The sequence below is a fragment of the Pipistrellus hanaki genome (assembly GCF_964339955.1).
Source record: "Pipistrellus hanaki genome assembly, chromosome: 1".
NCBI lineage: Eukaryota > Metazoa > Chordata > Mammalia > Chiroptera > Vespertilionidae > Pipistrellus > Pipistrellus hanaki.
In genome coordinates, this window is record NC_140503.1 from 21278655 (window position 1) to 21297467 (window position 18813).

The window sequence follows — 18813 nt, forward strand, 5'->3', positions numbered from 1 at the left end:
GACTATTTCTGATTCTGTTCACTCTTCCCCAGCCCCTCTTGACATAAGATCACAGACAGGAACCATTGCTACAAAGCAAAAACATGTTGAATTTAAAGTGCTTCATGGGTGAGTACCACTTCTGATTTCATTGGCATTCTGAACACTGCCAGTCAAAATATTAAAAGGTTCCGACAATTGAAAGTAAAACATTCTCTGTAAGAACGTACATGCCTCTGTTTTCTTCTGAACCAGAGAACACATTTTGTGGTCTTTTTACAAACAATTCTACTGGTTACCTTGTGATGTACCTTCATGCAACACAATAAAGGCGGCTGAGAAAGATCAGTACATACAAATGTGTTGTTGGGCCGGGACCGGTTTGGCTCAGTGGATAGAGCGTCGGCCTGCGGACTGAAAGGTCCCAGGTTCGATTCCGGTCAAGGGCATGTACCTTGATTGCGGGCACATCCCCAGTGGAGAATGTGCAGGAGGCAGCTGATCGATGTTTCTGGCTCTCTGTCCCTCTCTCTTCCTCTCTGTAAAAAATCAATAAAATATATTAAAAAAACAAAACAAAACAAAAACAAAAGTGTTGTTGGCCAAAAGCAACCTAAGTACAATAGCTTGTTAAACATTACCAACAGTGGGAGGGTTTTTTGTTTTTGTCACTTTTTTTGGGGGGGGGGAGGCTATTTAGTGTAGCAAACTGTACATTCAATATTGACTTGTTAATGAACTTAACGCCTTTTACGTGTAAACATTCAGAATTTCAGGGAGGATAAAAGTACAGAAAGTTGTCAGGGAGTTCCCACTGAATTAATCTCCAGTACTTTAATTTCATGTTCTTGAATCCAAAGTGATACTATCCAAATACTAATAAATATTATCTCTATACACACAGTATTTAATGTAGGTCATAAAACGAAGAGGTTTTTGTCTGTAGTCCAAAAGTGAACATTTAACAATATTCAAGCCCTTTTGTGAAACCGTTTATGACTTGCTGAGTTGGATTACAAAGCAGGAATGGTGTTTGAGGAAGAGGCTCTTCTGTGCCTCCTCTCATCTAGAAAATGACACCTTTTCCTTTGCAGAATGAAAAGGGAAAAAGACCTTCCTGTTTTTACATGTGAATGGCATTTGGTTGTTAGGTGTGTGTGTTCTAGGTTCCTCCTGGTACTATCCACAAGAGAGGAGTCTTTGCCGAAGGCCCCGCTTCCTGATCACGAGCAATCTGGCAGGAACCTGAAAGCCTGACAGGCTTCAAGGCTGCCTGCCAGAGGGCTCTGCACCTCCACACTCCTTCCCTGCAACTCTGATTAAAAAATCAACAATTCAAGTTCAGCAGTTAAGGCAATAGGCTCCTGAGTTCATGGAGTACATCAGTGCTGGCCACCAGGTGTCAAAGTCAGGGCAAGGAAAATAAAAACATAACAGCATCAAGGGAGAGAGTAAAAGGAGGGAGGGCAGGAAAGAGGGACAGATAAAGAGAGGATCAGAAACTAAAATAATAAAACATCATGTGACAGGACAGATGTACTCCAGGGAACAAGTGAATATTTAAAACCAGCAATAAAACAAAGGTGAGTGTTTTGAAAAATCACTGAGCCTTGTATTCCAGCATGCACCATGGAATCACTGAGCTATTTAATATTCAATGGGGATGAGGTTTGGGGATGTTTGGCTAGCATGTAACTGGAACACACCATATTAAAAAAGCAATAAACATAAAATTAAGAAAACAAGAGAAAGGGGCACATGCTGTACAGCCCATGAATCTCATTGGCTTTATCATGAAAGTTTATTGTTTTTAATCCTAGTACAATCAGCTACCAGTTACATACAGTAAAAAATAAAAACAGCCATAAAGCAACGATGATAGATAGTCCGTGACATTGTACAGTGGAGAAAATATTTTCTGTCGGAATCCTCCAGCAGATCCCCACCTGCTTCCAGCAGTTAAGCTATCACTCCCACCCTCCCCAATAGTTTTTAAAAATTAACATCTTGCTTAGTTACAGCAAGATCCTAATACCTCTTGGGGACACTGAAGAACTTTAAAAAACTAAGGTGGTAGGAATAAAACAAAAACTGAACCGTGGAAGCAAGGTGACACGCAACAAAGCTCCAGGAAGCCTTGGCTTCAGATCACCTCAAAGCGAACCATCTGGAAGGAAAAGAAAAGACTGTCAGCCAGGGAAATTCAGTACCTTAGCATTTCAGTGCTCCACTCCTTCACAAATCTACAGAAGGCATACTTCCTTTTAGAATAGTGTTTTATAAATGTAGCTGGGAAATACTTACTCAATACAGAAGCATTTTTAACAAAGCATGCCGTCTACTTTATCTCAAACCCTTTATCAACCACACAGCAGGACTTGTATGACTATGTATCCTTACCTTAAAGGAACAATGACTTCGTTTGAAAAACAAAGTCTCATATATATTTGGTTCGATTGAGGGCTTTTTCAGCCAGGTGACCACTTTCATCTGTGATCTTCTCCCAATCAGTCTGTCCGACCACAAAACCTATGGCCCTTTTCCTATCTGCGTCCTTCTTTTCCTCCAGGTCTGCCCATCTCACCTGGAAAGAACATAGCATTAGGCTGGGCTTTAGGAAAAATAAACATGCAAAAGGCCTTCCCCCTCTCTGAATATTTTAAGAGAGAGGACAACTAACATGAAGCCAGTTTTAAAAATTAGAAATTAACTAGATGAATTGGAGAAAGGCAAATTTTTAAGTTACGGAAAGAGCTCTCTAGTTAACCACCAAGTCCTAACCATTGCAACTCCCAAACAGTTCAGCTTTTAGCTCAGTCCTGCTCCTTCCAACTCCTATAACTCATTTACTGACCTGTTTTTGTTTGTTTGTTTAACCTAAAGTAAGCACTAACCTGCATTCTCAATCCCTCAATCTCACTCTCCTTGAAAGACACAGTTGTGCCAGGACCGGTTTGGCTCAATGGATAGAGCGTCGGCGTGGGGACTCAAGGGACCCGGGTTCGATTCCAGTCAAGGGCATGTACCTTGGTTGCGGGCAGATCCCCAGTAGGGGGTGTGCAAGAGGCAGCTGATCGATGACTCTCTCTCATTGATGTTTCTAACTCTCTATCTCTCTCCCTTCCTCTCTGTACAAAATCAATAAAATATATTTAAAAAAAAAAAAAAAAGACACAGTTGTGACTCTCATCTGCTTTGAATCCTTCCCCTACAGAATAAAATCAGGTTCCTCTGAAGCTAGCTCTGTCTACTCTTCTGCTGCATCTCTGGGCAGTGCCTACAGAATAATGACTTTCAGCTCGAAATGGCTTCTTAAATGTCAGTGTCCCTCCTTGTTTTCCTAGAGGTACTGTTATTGAGATTTACAGTCTCAATGTTTTGGCCATTTATCTTAACTATTAACAGAAAAATGTTAACACTGAAAATGTGGAGGTACGTATATTTCATCCATGTCACTAAAAATATTTCTAAAATGAGTGAGTTCAGCAAATAAAAAAAGGGATATGTTCACCTTCCACAGTCATCAAAGAAACAAACTGAAAGTCCACTTGAGCTACCATTTTATACCCAATTAAGCAAGAGAAACTTTAAAAAAATAAATTACATTTTAAAACCTTACCATTTTGGTAAAATTCGAATGTGATCAATTCTACTAAATGATCTTTTCTTATAGTGGAAGTTAATCCCAGGAACCTGCCTGGTATTTGTAAAAAGCTGAGTTATAGAAATCAAGAGAGCACAGGAAAGGAATGAACAATGAATTCTGTATTCCTTGCTACCTGTCAGATCTCCCGGTGCTCTGATGTTGATTTTGCTGAGTGGGTTGAGAGTTAAAATTATTAAAAAACAAACAAACACTAAAAAACAAACTATTTGAAATGAGGGTGTGAGGCAGGGGTGGAGTTCAAGTGGAGCCATTTAAAAGAAAAATAGAGGCCGAAACCGGTTTGTCTCAGGAGACAGAGCGTCGGCTGGCGGACTAAAGGGTCCCAGGCTCGATTCTGGTCAAGGGCATGTACCTTGGTTGTGGGCACATCCCCAGTGGGGGTTGTGCAAGAGGCAGCTGATCAATGATTCTCTCTCATCGATGTTTCTAACTCTTTATCCCTCTCTCTTCCTCTCTGTAAAAATATCAATAAAATATATTTTTTTTAAAAGAAAAATAGAATAAAAACTTCTCATTTGAGATTATTTGTTACCAGAACTATACCAAATTATCATTCCCAAGGAGAGTTATTTTTATTCTGTTGCCCCAACCTTAAAAGGGGAATAAGAGGTGTCAATATAAGTAGTTCCTCGGTGCAGCTGAGCACATAAATGAGGCCACGAATCAGATCTCCCTTCCCCAACTCCTCAAGCTACAAGACAAAGGGTGAGGGGATCAGAGGTTAGGGACTGTAAAGTATGCGTAAGAGCTTTGAAACCTGGAGTTCTCTGTAATGGCATCTACCATAATGAAGTTTTATTTTCTTACAGTAAGTGTTCTTTCACTAGTAGTGTACTGAGGAAATTCATAAAAAAGCAATGATGTATAAAGAAATGATACACAACCTTATTCTTAAGAAAAAGAAATGTAAAATGAGATACCTTATTAGATTGTGAAAAGTTTGATAACAGCACTGTGGGGACAAGTATGGAAAAATATGCATTTACTGCTGAAACCGGTGTGGTTCAGTGGATAGAGCGTCGGCCTGCTGACTCAAGCGTCCTACAATAGGTTCGATTCCGGTCAAGGGCATATACCTCGGTTGCAGGCACATCCCCAGTTAGGGAGTGTGCAGGAGGCAGCTGATTGACGTTCCTCTCTCATTGATGTTTCTAACTTTCTATCCCTCTCTCTTCCTCTCTGTAAAAAATCAATAAAATATTAAAAAAAAAAATATATCCTACAATTTTATCACCCAAATTTGGGCGGGGGGGGGGGGGGGGGGGAGATGCACTTACTGACAAGAGGGTTTTAAATAGATGCACCCTTTCTGGAAAACAATCTCACAATAACTGTCAGAAATGATAAATCATATTCTATGAGCTTGCAACTTTAGTGCTAAAAATCTAGCGAAATACTATTAAAGAGACGCCAAGACATATACTCCATGACTTTCATCATAGTATTTATATTAACAATAAAATGAAAACAGCCTAAGTATCCACCAACAAGGTACTGGAAAAATGACTGACTGTACAACCAAATATGGCACGCAAGGAAGCCATTTGAGTGGGTACTTATATAGAATGATGAACAGATTCACTGAAAAAGGCTTATGCAGATCATATATATATATATATATATATATATATATATATATATATATATATATATATAAAAGCCAAACAACACCAGAACTGGTCACTATGACTTGCACTGTGGTGGCCAACCAGCCCAATTGGGGTCCCAATCAAGCACCCCCCCCAATCACCTATGGCCCCTCCCTCAGCTGGCAAACCTCTCATGTCTCCACCACAGCCGGTCCAGCACCCACCCATACACAAATTTGTGCACCGGGCCTCTAGTATATATGATCCCTTTTGCTTTGTTATTTTTGTTTTGAAGGATATAAACAAATGTTGTCACTTTTACCGAATTTGATATCTATGTGGAAGACCTATCCAATTTAATTTCTCTGCTCCTTTTTATAACAAACCTTCTTCAAAAAAGCTGTCTAGCCGAAACCGGTTTGGCTCAGTGGATAGAGTGTTGGCCTGCAGACTAAAGGGTCCCAGGTTCGATTCCGGTCAAGGGCATGTACCTTGGTTGCAGGCACATCCCCATTGGGGGTGTGCAAGAGGCAGCTGATCGATGATTCTCTCTCATCGATGTTTCTAGCTATCTATCCCTCTCTCTTCCTCTCTGTAAAAAATCAATAAAATATATTAAAAAAAAAAAAAAAAAAGCTGTCTAGCCTGGCCGGGTCACGATTCCATTCCCATTCAGAGCACCTGCCTGGGGTTGTGGGCTCCATCCCTGATGGGGACATGCAGGAGGAAGCTGAGCAATGATTCTCTCTCATCACTGATGTTTCTCTCTCTTTCTCTCTCTTTCTCTCTCTCTCTCCCTCCCTCCCTTCCTCCCTCCCTCCCTCCCTCTCTCTTCCTCTTTGAAATCAATAAAAATATATACATAAAAAAAATTTGTCTACATTTGCTGTCTGTACTTTATTTCCTATTCCTTCTTCAATCTGCTCCAAACTGGCTTCTGTCCTTCAACTTTCAAAGAAAATTTGACTGATTATTGATCAATCATAAATGATCTCCATGTGCCAATTCAATAGCTATTTCTCTGTTCCCAATGTACCTGTCTTCTTTATATCATTTAATGATGGACTACTCTTTATTTCTTGAAACATTTACCTCTACCTGAAACTTCCAAATTTTGGAGTCCTGATTCCTATTATCATTTCTAACTTAATTGGTCCCTCACTGAACTTACTTATAATTGTTGACTCAAACTTATGGCTCTTCCAGTTTTTCTCCAATTCAGTAAATGGCACCACATACATGAAGTGCTTATGACCAGAACCAGAAGAGCCACCCTGATCCTATCCACTACTGGATTCTCTACAGCTAATCCATAATAAGTCTATAAATTCTCTTTAACACTCTTCTCTGAACCTGGCTCTTTTGCTCCATGACAAAAATGGCATAAGGGGCCATCCCAAAGTCCTTTAATGTTGATAACATGCTAGTCACTTCTGTTCTCCATTTTTAAGTTACTTGTACATTTTGAGCCGATAATTTGTAAAATTTGACTCATTTTTCTGATGTGTGATATGACATAGTATAAACTACATTGCTATAAAAAAAAAAAATAGCATTCAGCCCTGGACAGTTTGGCTCAGTGGACAGAACATCGGCCTGCGGACCCAAGGGTCCCAGGTTCGATTCCAGTCAAGGGCACATGCCTGGGTTTTGGGCTTGGTCCAATGTGCAAGAAGCAGCCAATCAATGATTCTCTCTCATCACTGATGTTTCTATCTCTCTTTTTCCTCTCTCTTCCTCCCTGAAATCAATAAAAATATATTAAAACAAAAATATCATCCATGTGGTTACCTGTTTATGACTTTCAAAAACCAGATGCCCAAAAGGACCTTCGTCTGTTAGCAGTTAGTGACAAAGTCTCTTACCCTCTTCTTCCCAGGCTCAGAAGCACGAGTATCATAATCATCCGGGAGCTGAAGATAATCCTCCATTCTGCTGGCAATGGCCTCCCAGTCACGTTTCCTTTTAGTACCAGTTCTCAAGCCATCCAACTTGTCTGAGGGGCAAACACAGAGCCGCAGCATTAAGGAAGGGTGAGAGTTGGCGCGTGACACACAAACAAGGGAAAAGAAGGCTGGAACATCCACATTTCTGAGAGCAGCATTATTGAAGGTCCAAACTATCTTCGCAGCTGAGATAACACCAAGTTCTATGCAATTTCATTATTTATTTGATGTCTATATTGGCAGCCATTACATGATGTTAGTTTAAGTAACAAATATGGGCAGAGCAAGAAAGGCAGTTATCTCATGGCCTCTTTGTCCTCCATGCCGCCCTCCACCCCAACACAACACTTCAGTTCTAATGTTCACAAGGAAAACGCAAAGTTGGATTAAAATGAATAACTTCTTCCATTCTTTTTTTAACACAATATTAATACCACCCATTTGTTTGATACTGTGTCATATGAAAAGCAGTACCTAAAACTTAATGAGCCAAGCTAATGTTTTAAAAAGTTTTAGATGAACAGTTTCTTATGATTTTGAGCTCTGTGAAAAGATTCACTATGAGTAACTGTTTCCGAGTAAATAGACTGCACAAATCACCACTTTCTTTGGTTATACCATGTAGTACTGCTGACCTTTTGAGCCTAAGAGCTAGTCAGCCAAATTGACCAGATCTGAATTTTCTTTCTGAATCCTCAATTTTTTTCAAAGCCCCCGAAGTGTAATGAATTAAATGATAGGGATTGCTGTTCAGAAATTATGAGATACAAATGTAGGGGTCTTTAAGAAGAACACACGATGAAAATGTGTGGTCTTTTGTTTGTGTGTGTGTGATCTTTTTTATTGGTTAACACTGATTCTGATTCTACATGTGAAATATTATGAGTTATATATTTTAGTTACATTGAAGCACTGAACTTTTGAATCATTTGTACCGTGTTTCCCCGAAAATAAGACATCCTCCGAAAATAAGACCTACTTACAGGTTTCCTTCTGAGTGAAATATAAGCCATCCCCCTGAAAATAAGGCGCCCCCCCCCCCCCAGGCTAAACATGAGAAATTTGGTCCACTGATTCTGAAAGAAATGGAGTCACAAGAAATTCACCAGGAAATTCAGGAATTGGATTGTTATGATGATGTTCCAGAAGATGATAACATGATTGTCATTGAATAAATGAGTAAATTCTTGATACTGTAGGATTCACAGTTTGTCTGGTTTGTGTTGACAACTACCATACTACCGTACCGTATACAGGTAATAAATTTCCTTTATTTTCATTTAACAATAAATGTGTACCGTATTCTTCTTCATGGAAAAATAAGACATCCCCTGAAAATAAGACCTAGCGCATCTTTAGGAGCAAAAATTAATATAAGACACTGTCTTATTTTCGGGGAAACAGGGTAGTTATATAAACACACTAAGCAGGTCAATAAAGGAAAACCTAAATACTTCAGGACACTCAATATTTACACTTCATTAGACTCCATAAAGGATGCAGAGTGTATATAATAGAAAGCTGTTAGGTGCCAAGTTGGAGAGTACTTGATATGAAAAGTACAATGGAAGCAGTGGCAGAAGAGAGGGTGAGTTTATGCTTCAAATGTAAAAGTTTCACACACAACTAACTGAACCATACCATACAGGCTACAAAAACAAGTAAGATTTTGCATACTTGGCAAAGCTTTATTTCCTAATATCTCCCCCTTAAAAGTAATAGTATTTAAAAAACCAGCAAGGCAAACTACAACACTTTACAAAACTCAGGAAATTTTATCACATCACTTTGGAAATTTTTTTTAAACAGAAAGTCTCTTAACCTCTGTAAATCACATGCTGTACCAAATGGCTCTATCTACATGTATATGACAGGCCATATTATACAGGATCTTAAAGAAGTGACCCTTTGCCGAAACCAGTTTGCCTCAGTGGATAGAGCGTCGGCCTGAGGACTGAAAGGTCCCAGGTTCGATTCCGGTCAAGGGCTTGTACCTTCGTTGCGGGCACATCCCCAGTAGGGGATGTGCAAGAGGCAGCTGATCGATGATTCTCTTTCATCGATGTTTCTAACTCTCTATCCCTCTCTCTTCCTCTCTGTAAAAAAATCAATAAAATATATTTATATATAAAAAAAGAAGTGACCCTTTGATTGTACAGGGACATAGTATTAGAAAACCAATGAAGTCCCACAAACCATAAAAACTGTTCTCAGTTCAACAGTGTAGAATATAATCAGAAGAGTAGGAAGCTCTCATACACTTTTTATTAAATAACTTCAAACGATTTCCAAACTTGATAAGATCACCTATGTATGACATTAACGTACTTCAAAGGAAAGTTTCACATATCAATACCAAGAATAAGCACAGCCAAGCAGCAATGCAGAAGCACAGTGTGAAAACTGTAAGAACGTTTTCTCTTCCACCGTGACAGGAGTTACAGACCAGGCCTTCTCCATTTGCAACATGGAAGTTCAGAATATGTAATCTAGTCTGAACACCCTTGTTTGTCATGTTTAATTTGAAATCTGACCGTGCACAACATGTTTAAAGTTTCTTTCTTGGGCTGAAGAAAAGTTCATATCTCTTCCACATGGCTTCCTGGAAACCCGAACACACATGTATGGCATAAGGTGAGGGAGAGGAATCTGGGGTATTAATTACAGAAGACAACTGGTGACCAATACACTCATACATATGGTTTTCAGAAATTTGAGTTTCTAAAGATGAAGTTTAATATGAAGATGAAAGTTTAAATATCCAACCTGACTGGTCCCAGAATCTTACCACATCCTCAAGACAGTATATATTATTGTAGAGCAACAAAAATTTTTTTAGAAATGCCTATGTATTTTCCAAATAAATGATGCTTCTGAACATTTGTTTATAGTGAACCATACAAGGATTATGTGCTTATACAAATCATAACTGCATTCCAATTGTGAAGAGATGAAACTTCCTAACACATAGAAGGCTAATACACAATAACTCATAAACAGAGACAAATGACAGAGATGAGAAAAGCAAAAGGACTTGATATGCAGAAACCTAAATCATGTCATTGGAACTTAAGTAGCTTCCAGGCTAAATTCCAGCATCTGATGTGCATTAGGGTGCCTGGGTTTCAGATGCAAAGGAGTCAGGTGTGACTGAAGAGGGGACACAGTTTTCAACAACTTTATGATACTCAGGCCATATGTAATGCAGGCCAGTTCTGAATGTTTCCAAAATTACACCACTTCTAATCTGAAACACTCAAACAGAGGCTGTACTGTATACTGTACTTAATGAACACAGATCAAGAGTCTGCAATGAGATTTAACATACTCCTTGAAAGATTACAGATGAGTATTTTCTCATTGGCAGACTCATTTGTGAATCAAAATCCCTCACAAATTCAGCTCTTCTGGCTCAATTCGACGCTGCTAAAGCTTACTGTTTCCATCCAGCTTAATCAAGTTACCAAGAGTAACATAAGAATGTTGGTAAAGTACTAAAAAGAAAAGAATTGTACTGGTAATCAAGTTTACTGAATTTGTTATGGTAAGAAAGGCAACATAAATAGGCTAATTATCAGACAAAGATCTTCATATTTTAGAGAAGACTGCTCTTTTCAGTTGGTCCCATGGGCCAATCTCAAAGAAGCAAGCACTCTCAAGAATGCTCACACTCCATTTGTCTTCCTCGACAGGCAGATCATGTCTCAAGATAACAAAGAGGTGCAAGAAGCAAGTCATTACATGAAACATCAATGTCACTCTTATTAAAAGTAAATAAAAACCCAATTGCAAACGTTAGAATTTATTTTCTACATTCATTACTAGATCTTCAGTGGCTTTAATTGAAATGGTTTATTTAACAAATCCATTTCTGGAATTCACTATGTAACATTTTATCTTTAAAATGTACTGAATTTGTATAAAATGTATTTTCTGAGAAGCAAATGGTAGACAGGCCAGAATTTTCCCCAGAAATCAATACCAATATTAATAGCATATTTTCTTTTTTTAAAATAGATTTTTATTGACTTCAGAGAGGAAGGGAGAGAGAGAATTAGAAACATCAATGATGACAGTGAATAATTGATCTGCTGCCTCTGCATGCCCCCCACTGGGAAACAAGCCTGCAACCTGGGCATGTGCCCTCACCAGGAAACAAAATGGAATCAAACCATGACCTCCCAGTTCATAGGTCGATGTTCAACCACTGAGCCACACACAAACTGGGCAACGGCATATTTTCTTGAATCATTACTACTAAATTCCATTTTCCTTTCTCTTTAAAAATTAGGAAGGAAAACAGAAAATGGATGAGCTCAAGTTTAAGGCCTCTGGTTACATGCCTATTTGAAATATTTATCACTTTTACAATCCCTTTGTCTCTTTATGACTTTTCTTTGCTCTCAAATATAAACACTATTTTAGAGAACCAAAAAAGAGGGACATGATGTTTATAGTCTTACAGGTTATCCTAAAAACACAGAACTTTCAATATTCTTAATCTAATGTCAAAATAAGAATATCTAAAGCATTATTATTATTAAAAATAAGTTGTGATTATTATTATTTTCCTACGTATTTAATTGCATTTAAAACTTACAAATGCTTTAAAAGTTTAGAAAAGGAGATAGTTATTGCTAAGATTTCCCACAGAGGGAAGACTAGTGAAAGAATAAGTCAGTAACCACGTACAATTTTCACATGACATATATTAGGAAAAATTCTAGACTTTATACCAAGTAACTATCCCAATAATACAGTAATACTACAGTTTATGGAATTATCTTTTGACATAGGATCTGGTCAACATCAATTGCAAATGTCATCAGTTGGGCAAAATAAAAGGTATAGCCTATGAGATTGTATGTAAAATGTACACCCTCTTATGTCAGAAACACAATGTGCCCCAAACAGTGAAGCAGCTAAATGACTCAAATTTAACCTATGATTTTATGATCTTTAGATGGTTATTTTAGTTCTGAAATAATAGTATGATAACCAGGAAGAGAAACATGACCGACAACCATACTTCATACATTGGGAAAAGTCAATCTTCTCAAAAAGTCCTTATCACACTTTCTTATTTATTGTCATATCTTAATCTACATGTTAAATGATTCTCTTTAAGTAAGGTAAAAACAAAAACAAAGAACCCTGAAAAAATGTTTTGAAATAGTGGAGGAAAATCCAGTGGATATGCATGATTTTCTATTGGCAGATAACTTCACACTAAGCAACTCCAATTTTTGATTTAGATAATAATTTTAACCAATTAACCTTGTAATCTAGCACTAAAGGCAAGTTGAAGGAAAATGTAAGTGGAATCTTATAAGGCAGGCTCTTCAAAGACCTAAATTGTGTCTACCGCTCCCCACCTAGAAACTCCAATTTATTATACAAGGAAAATAACTGCCCTTTAATTAATTAATTTGTAAGCTTCACTATTTATTCTTACTATTATTACACAAAGTATTCACAATCTGGTTCAACGTTGGACAGTAAATACTCTTTTAGAAATGCAGTAAATACTCTTTTAGAAAAGCAGAAATCTCATTGGCACTAACATTTCTGATTAATCTTAAAGAATGAATTTCAGAAGTGACAGTATTTTATTACTAAATTTATTACATATCTCCATTTACTCTAAAAACTTTAAGTGATATAGAAGGTAGTTCCTTTAAAATGCTCTTCTTTCACTCTGTCACAAGATATAACTAGTTAAACTAGTTATGAAAACTAGCAAAACAGACTGGGGATGTAGGTAGGCCAAAAGCCTGGTTTAAGCAGAACTTTTGGGGAATCTGTTCTTCTTATAGCAGAAAGATCTATGATCATTACCATCAGGTATCACATATAAAAACAGGAAAAAGGAAATACCCACCTAGCTTTGCCTCAGATGTGTCCATCTCCCATTTGCTTTTCGGAATGTAACCCTAAATTGTACACAGAGAGAAGCTCGAAGGGTTAGAAAGAGACACATACATGCATATCACTTTTGAACTGGAAAAGCATTAAAATTGGGAATGGATTCAGCTTCCACTCACTAGTTATAAATATATCTTTAGGGAAAACACAATCTCATTATCTTTGAAGAAACTGAATTTCCAAATTCATAAATCTGCAGTGCCCAGATTTCAGAGTAGTCACTTCAAAATAGTATCATGAAGGCGCTTAGAGGCAGCTACAGTTCAGGACATACAACTGTAGTCTGAACAACAGCTGTATAGTAAATAAGGTGAGGATATATGTGCTAAAATTATATCATTCAGAGTAGCAGAAGATTTCTAATACTAGTTAGGTTATTTTCTCAATTCAACTGTTATTCTCAAGTGATAGTAGGCATGAGGTCCAGAGTGTTTTTCAAGATAGTTACTTTATAGTCCAGCATAATTTTAAATATTCAAGAGAAAAGAGAAAACTTGGTATCACTGAACATAACTATGAAATTCAACTTCATTTTTAAACGACTCCATCCACTTAGCAGATCTTACAAAGGTTAATTTTACTGAATCAACTTCAAAGGATTTCTTTTTTGTAATCTGGAATCTGATGATTATTTCTGATGTCTTCTAAAATTACATTTTCCTATTACATGAAAAACCAGAAATTTTCACAGGCAATTTATGTCTTACTTAATAAATTATGGGTAGTTTATTTCAAACAAAGTCCCATAAGATTTTCAAATTTCCCAATGTACCTATTTAACTATGAAGTAATCCTTTCAGTTTATAACCTGGCAGGTAAATGTATGCTTTTTTCATGTAATTTACCATGACTCCCCTTTTCCTTCATTTGGACTCTGTTCTTTGTTAGACCCTAACATACAGAACTTAAATACTAGAACTTATAATAATACAGAACAGATTCAACAAAGGTGTCAGCATCATCTTTCAAGAATCAATATATCTCTTGACTATTGGAAATGTTCAATTTCATAATATAGACTGACACACAGGTAAGTTGCAAAGTATGTTGAACAGTTTATGACAGTAATATCTGTGTAAGAGTTTAATAGAGCATCAATCATTCTTCCAGGAAACCTATAGATCTTATACATTGCTAGTCTTTAAGCCAAATCAATAATTCAACTTCAACCCATTAGGCAGTATTTCAGGTTTATAAATTATACCATCTTTTTCAAATACATTTTAAGAACAAACCAAGACAAAACTATGCTAAAGGGATGGTGTTAAAAGTTAATTAAGTATTGATGAAATTTGTACAAGTTATACCTCAAAAGTCATCTGAAAACCTTAAGTATCATTACAATAATTATAAATTCTGAGTCACATCAACTAGATTCACTAAAGCACTAATGAAGGCAAAATATCAAACCAATGATCTTTCTTACCCGCCCCAAATTTCTCTTAACCAAGAAAAGTTTGGCTTTCACCCAGCTATAGTAATCAATAAGTAGAGAGTACAAAATGCAAAGTTTATTGAAAATTTCAGTAAAATGGTCTGAATGATATGAGATTTGCTCTTAATCCTTTGGTTAAAATTCACCAAGAATCTTTTACTTTTGAAATAAAACCCAATAATAGAAAATCTAGACTCTGCCTTTTTGAATGGGTTAAGAGAAGTGTTATAACAAAGATAAGCAAAATAAGAATATTAGTATCTTTTACTCTTGGAATAAAACCCAATAGTAGAAGATCTGAAATATGCATTTTTGAGTGGGCTAAGTTTTATAACAAAGATAAGCAAAACAAATATATTAATTTCTCCCTGCTGGAACCACACCCTGTTCTTAAAACATCTTCTCACTGCTTAAAATGTTAAGCCACTTGGAAATAAAAGAGGTAGTCCAGCAGGGTAGAGTCCTAAGGCTTCCTTGCCAGTTTTCTGCTATAAAAATGTAGTATTACAATGTGTTTTATTTTTAAAAATCAAAAGTTCTGTTTTGACCTATACCTAAGCAAATCAGATGTTATGAACCAAGTCCTGAATTGAATCTCCACAAAAGAAAAATGGACCTTCAGAAAACTAACATTACAGACTTCTCACACAATCACTTGCTAGTACACACGCTGCAATAGCTTATGAGGTCAATAGCCGTATTCCAGAACAGCGTGGACTTTTAAGTGAGTTTCCTACTTACATTTTAGCTCATATATGCCAGAATACAACCTAATTAAGAAAAATACTTTATTTAAAGAAAAGAAAAACTGAGACTCAAATGCCATTAACTTTAAAACTTATTTTTTAATCCACATATAAAATCTAGGAACGTAGAGGCACCATCTTTATATAAACACACAGTTTCTATCCAGAATCCCCATATCAGACATGGGTTTAATAGGACCACTCCTTAAAGAGCCTGTATTCTTTGGGAGGTAGGAATCATGGTTCTTGCTTTGTATATTTTCAGAGGAATATGAGAAGTAGTTTTAGCAAGGGTTGAAATATTAAGTAAACCAAATAATACCTTGAATTTAAAAAGCAACACTATTTCAAGGCATCACTAATCTCTGTACCTCATTTACCAAACACAGAAAAGTAACATAATTCTATAGGTCACATATCATGATGACAGAGTAAGGCAAACATCTCTAAGACATATGATCAAAAACATTTACAGGAGATACACAGGTACTTTGAATTCACACTATGTAAGCCTCGAATCAGCCTAAGCAAAATGCATTGCCTACACAGTCAAATAATTTTCCCCATCACTTAACAGAATAAAATGCAGAAGGACAAATCCAGAAGTCTATGGCAACCCTCTGCCTCCTCCTTCAATAAGTTTCCTGCCTCAGTTGACAGAAACTCAATTTTGAGATCTTACAGCAAAGAAGAGACAATTATGCATATGAGGTAGGCTGTACCAGATATCTGCTGAAGAGCAAGAATACCCTTTGATGTGTAATTGGTTTTCTTAAAACGTATACTCCCCTAAAGCCACCCACAAATAGATGAATGAATACAAGGTAAGTTTCTTAGCATTCTTAAAATTTTCTTGTAATACATAGTAGAGGGTTCTTTTGATCAGGAGAAAAAATATCCAGAAGTCTCCTTGAAGATGATTATGGAAACTTCTACCACTAAGGTGCACATCAACAGTAAGAATCTGACCATCGATCTGAATTTAAACACCTAAAAATTTTAATAAAAAGACACTTTGTTCAAAGTGGTTGATCTGTCTCCTACCAGTTCGTTTTCCTCTTCCTCTGCATCTTTCTTTTCTTCCTTCTGTTCTTCGATATTTGCATCAAAATCTTCCATCTCTACCTACACCACCCCAATAATCATAATAAAAAGAAGATTGAGTTAACATTTAAGAAAATGTTGATTCTCTCATTGAGTTCTGAAATGAATACAGTTGCCCAGAGAGAGACAGCACAGAATCACTATTACATACTAATTAATTTTTAATACCCTAAACTTTAAAATACACTGATAAAAGGCAATAATATTCCTGCTTTTCTATTTTCTGGGATATTTATCTTTACAATTTCCTATGAAGTTGAATATAATGATCTGTCCTACGTTGATAATTATCTGTTTTGAATGCCTATGAATTACTAAGATTTCCTTCAAGAACCTTTAGCAAACATTTTTCTAATCAAGTAAACATGTATATGATCCAAATTTTAAAATGCAAGGAAGGTTATAGTGAACAGTAAAATGACAGTAGCTTGGTCCAGAATGGTAGCAATGCAAATAGAGAGGAGATGAATTAGAGAGGTATTTATAGGGTGAAATCTGAATATGAACTGTATATGAGGTGATTCAGACTTCTAGTTTTTTAAGAAAATGCCCTTGTTCTTGGGATACCTATTGAAATATTGAGGGGTGAAGGGTTATGAGATCTGCAACTTCACTCTCAAATGGTTCCACAATAATAGTGATAACAATCCTATGTAATAATCCTATATAATAAAAGGTTAATATGCAAATAGACTGAGCAGGGGAACAATTGAATCAGTCACTGACATGTGCTGGCCACCAGGGAGCACATGCAGAACATGGCGGGCATTGGCGGCAGCAGGATGGTGGAGCAAGTGGGGGGGAGGGGGAGCACCAGACCAAGGTAGGGTGCTGATAGCTGTCATTGGAGTGAGCCTCTGGTGGTTACTGAAAATTCTTTGCTCCCTTGTGCTGTGGTCCCGCCTGGAGCTCGCATCTGCTGCTGGTGCTGGCCCCAGAGCTGCTACTATACCCGCTGCTGGTGCCTGGCGCTGGCACCGATCACCTGGTGCAAACAGTGGATGCCAGCTCTGAGCGCCGCCCCTCAGGGCTTCGCCACCTCCCCCTGCTCCTGAGGGGTGCCTCTGGCACCTGCTGCTGGCTACGGCCCCAATCGCTCTGCAACATCAATGGGTACAAATTTGGCTGGCACCAGCAGTGTGACAGAGTGGCAGCGGTGGGAGTGGAGCTGCTGGCAGACAGGGGGCCAGGGCCATGGTGGGAGGGGCCAGGTGGGGGTGCGGAGGATGGACTGAGACCTGTGCCCATCACAGCCTTGCAACCCACAGTTCCTTTCAAGGTGCACGAATTCGTGCACTGGGCTCCCTAGTAGTAATAATAATGAGGAAGAGAGGGAGAATATTATCTATATAGAGAAAAATGTGGCAAAATATTAATAACTGATGAATCTCAATCATAGTTGTACAGGTGTTCTTATATTATTTGTGCAACTTTTCTATAGTTTAAATTTTTTTTCAAAGTAAAAGGGTAAAGAAGGGGTCAATTTGCACTGCCTTTTAGGCAAAAGATCCTCACCTCTTCAATAGCAGCATCTTGCAACAAAGAACGAATGTCCAGACGCATCATATGACGAGGTGCAGTTTCCCAGTGATCAGCCATCTATTGAGAGATTCAGAGGGTCAAGCTATCTCTGTAAACTATTCAAAGAAAGACCAAGGGAACATCCAAGACAAATTAACTAACGTTGTGAAGTCTAACAGGCTAGCTCCAGGCAGAGGTAGGCCATCTTTTTCACTTAGATACAAAGGATAAGAAACATTTACTAAAGCAGATAGAAAAGATATTTTGAAAGGAAAGGGAATAAACAAGAAATTCCAGACATCATAGATGAGACAGCCTAAATAAAGTTTAAAATACAACACCTTCTATGTTTCAAAAAATCACCTTGTTTATTTCTTTAAGCTTTCTTCCATGAATATTTCTCTTGCCACAAGTCTGGTTATCTGCACTCATTTCAGCCAAATACACCTAAGAAAGAATGAATAGTGATTAGGCAAACAAATACAGCACTTACATGATTACACAAAGTACTCAAAAATTATTTTAAGTCTATACCTCAAATCCCTTGGTTTTTGCTGCACTCCAAAACTGGTCAAAATGTCTAACTCTGTCATTGATGGCATCCAAGATGATGAAAGGGAAAAAGCCATCATCCAGAGTCTTTTTGAAAGTTTTGAACATGCTGGTGCGATAGGTCTCCTCCATCTCAGCTTCATATTCATATTCCATTACCTAAGATCCCCCAAAAGAGATATGGAGTTAGCAAAAGCAAAGAATCATCCAACACCTCTTCCTTAGTCAGCATCTGCATAGAGATGGATTTGTAGTTGTTACTTTATACCTTAGTACTAAAGTTTGTGTTAAAAAAACAGAAAACCCTTTTCTAAAAAAAAAAAAAAAAGCCATACTTCTCCTTTCACTG

General features: G+C 37.4%; 1 protein-coding gene across 3 annotated transcripts in view; it reads right to left on the reverse strand.

The window, feature by feature from the left end:
* Positions 1–1741: 1741 nt before the first annotated feature.
* The window catches only part of YLPM1 (YLP motif containing 1), a 71333-nt gene continuing 54261 nt past the window's right edge, over positions 1742–18813 (reverse strand). For 2 of the 3 annotated variants that reach the window (XM_084892029.1, XM_084892030.1), the window contains 8 exons: positions 18447–18623; positions 18276–18359; positions 17907–17990; positions 16332–16412; positions 13063–13114; positions 7101–7231; positions 2380–2563; positions 1742–2146 (listed from right to left, as the gene is read on the reverse strand). In XM_084892029.1, the coding sequence (XP_084748155.1) occupies positions 2417–2563; positions 7101–7231; positions 13063–13114; positions 16332–16412; positions 17907–17990; positions 18276–18359; positions 18447–18623 (756 nt within the window). In that variant the 3' untranslated portion in view covers positions 1742–2146; positions 2380–2416. The remainder of the gene's footprint in view (positions 2147–2379; positions 2564–7100; positions 7232–13062; positions 13115–16331; positions 16413–17906; positions 17991–18275; positions 18360–18446; positions 18624–18813) is intronic. The other variant, XR_014795709.1, reaches the window with a different exon arrangement.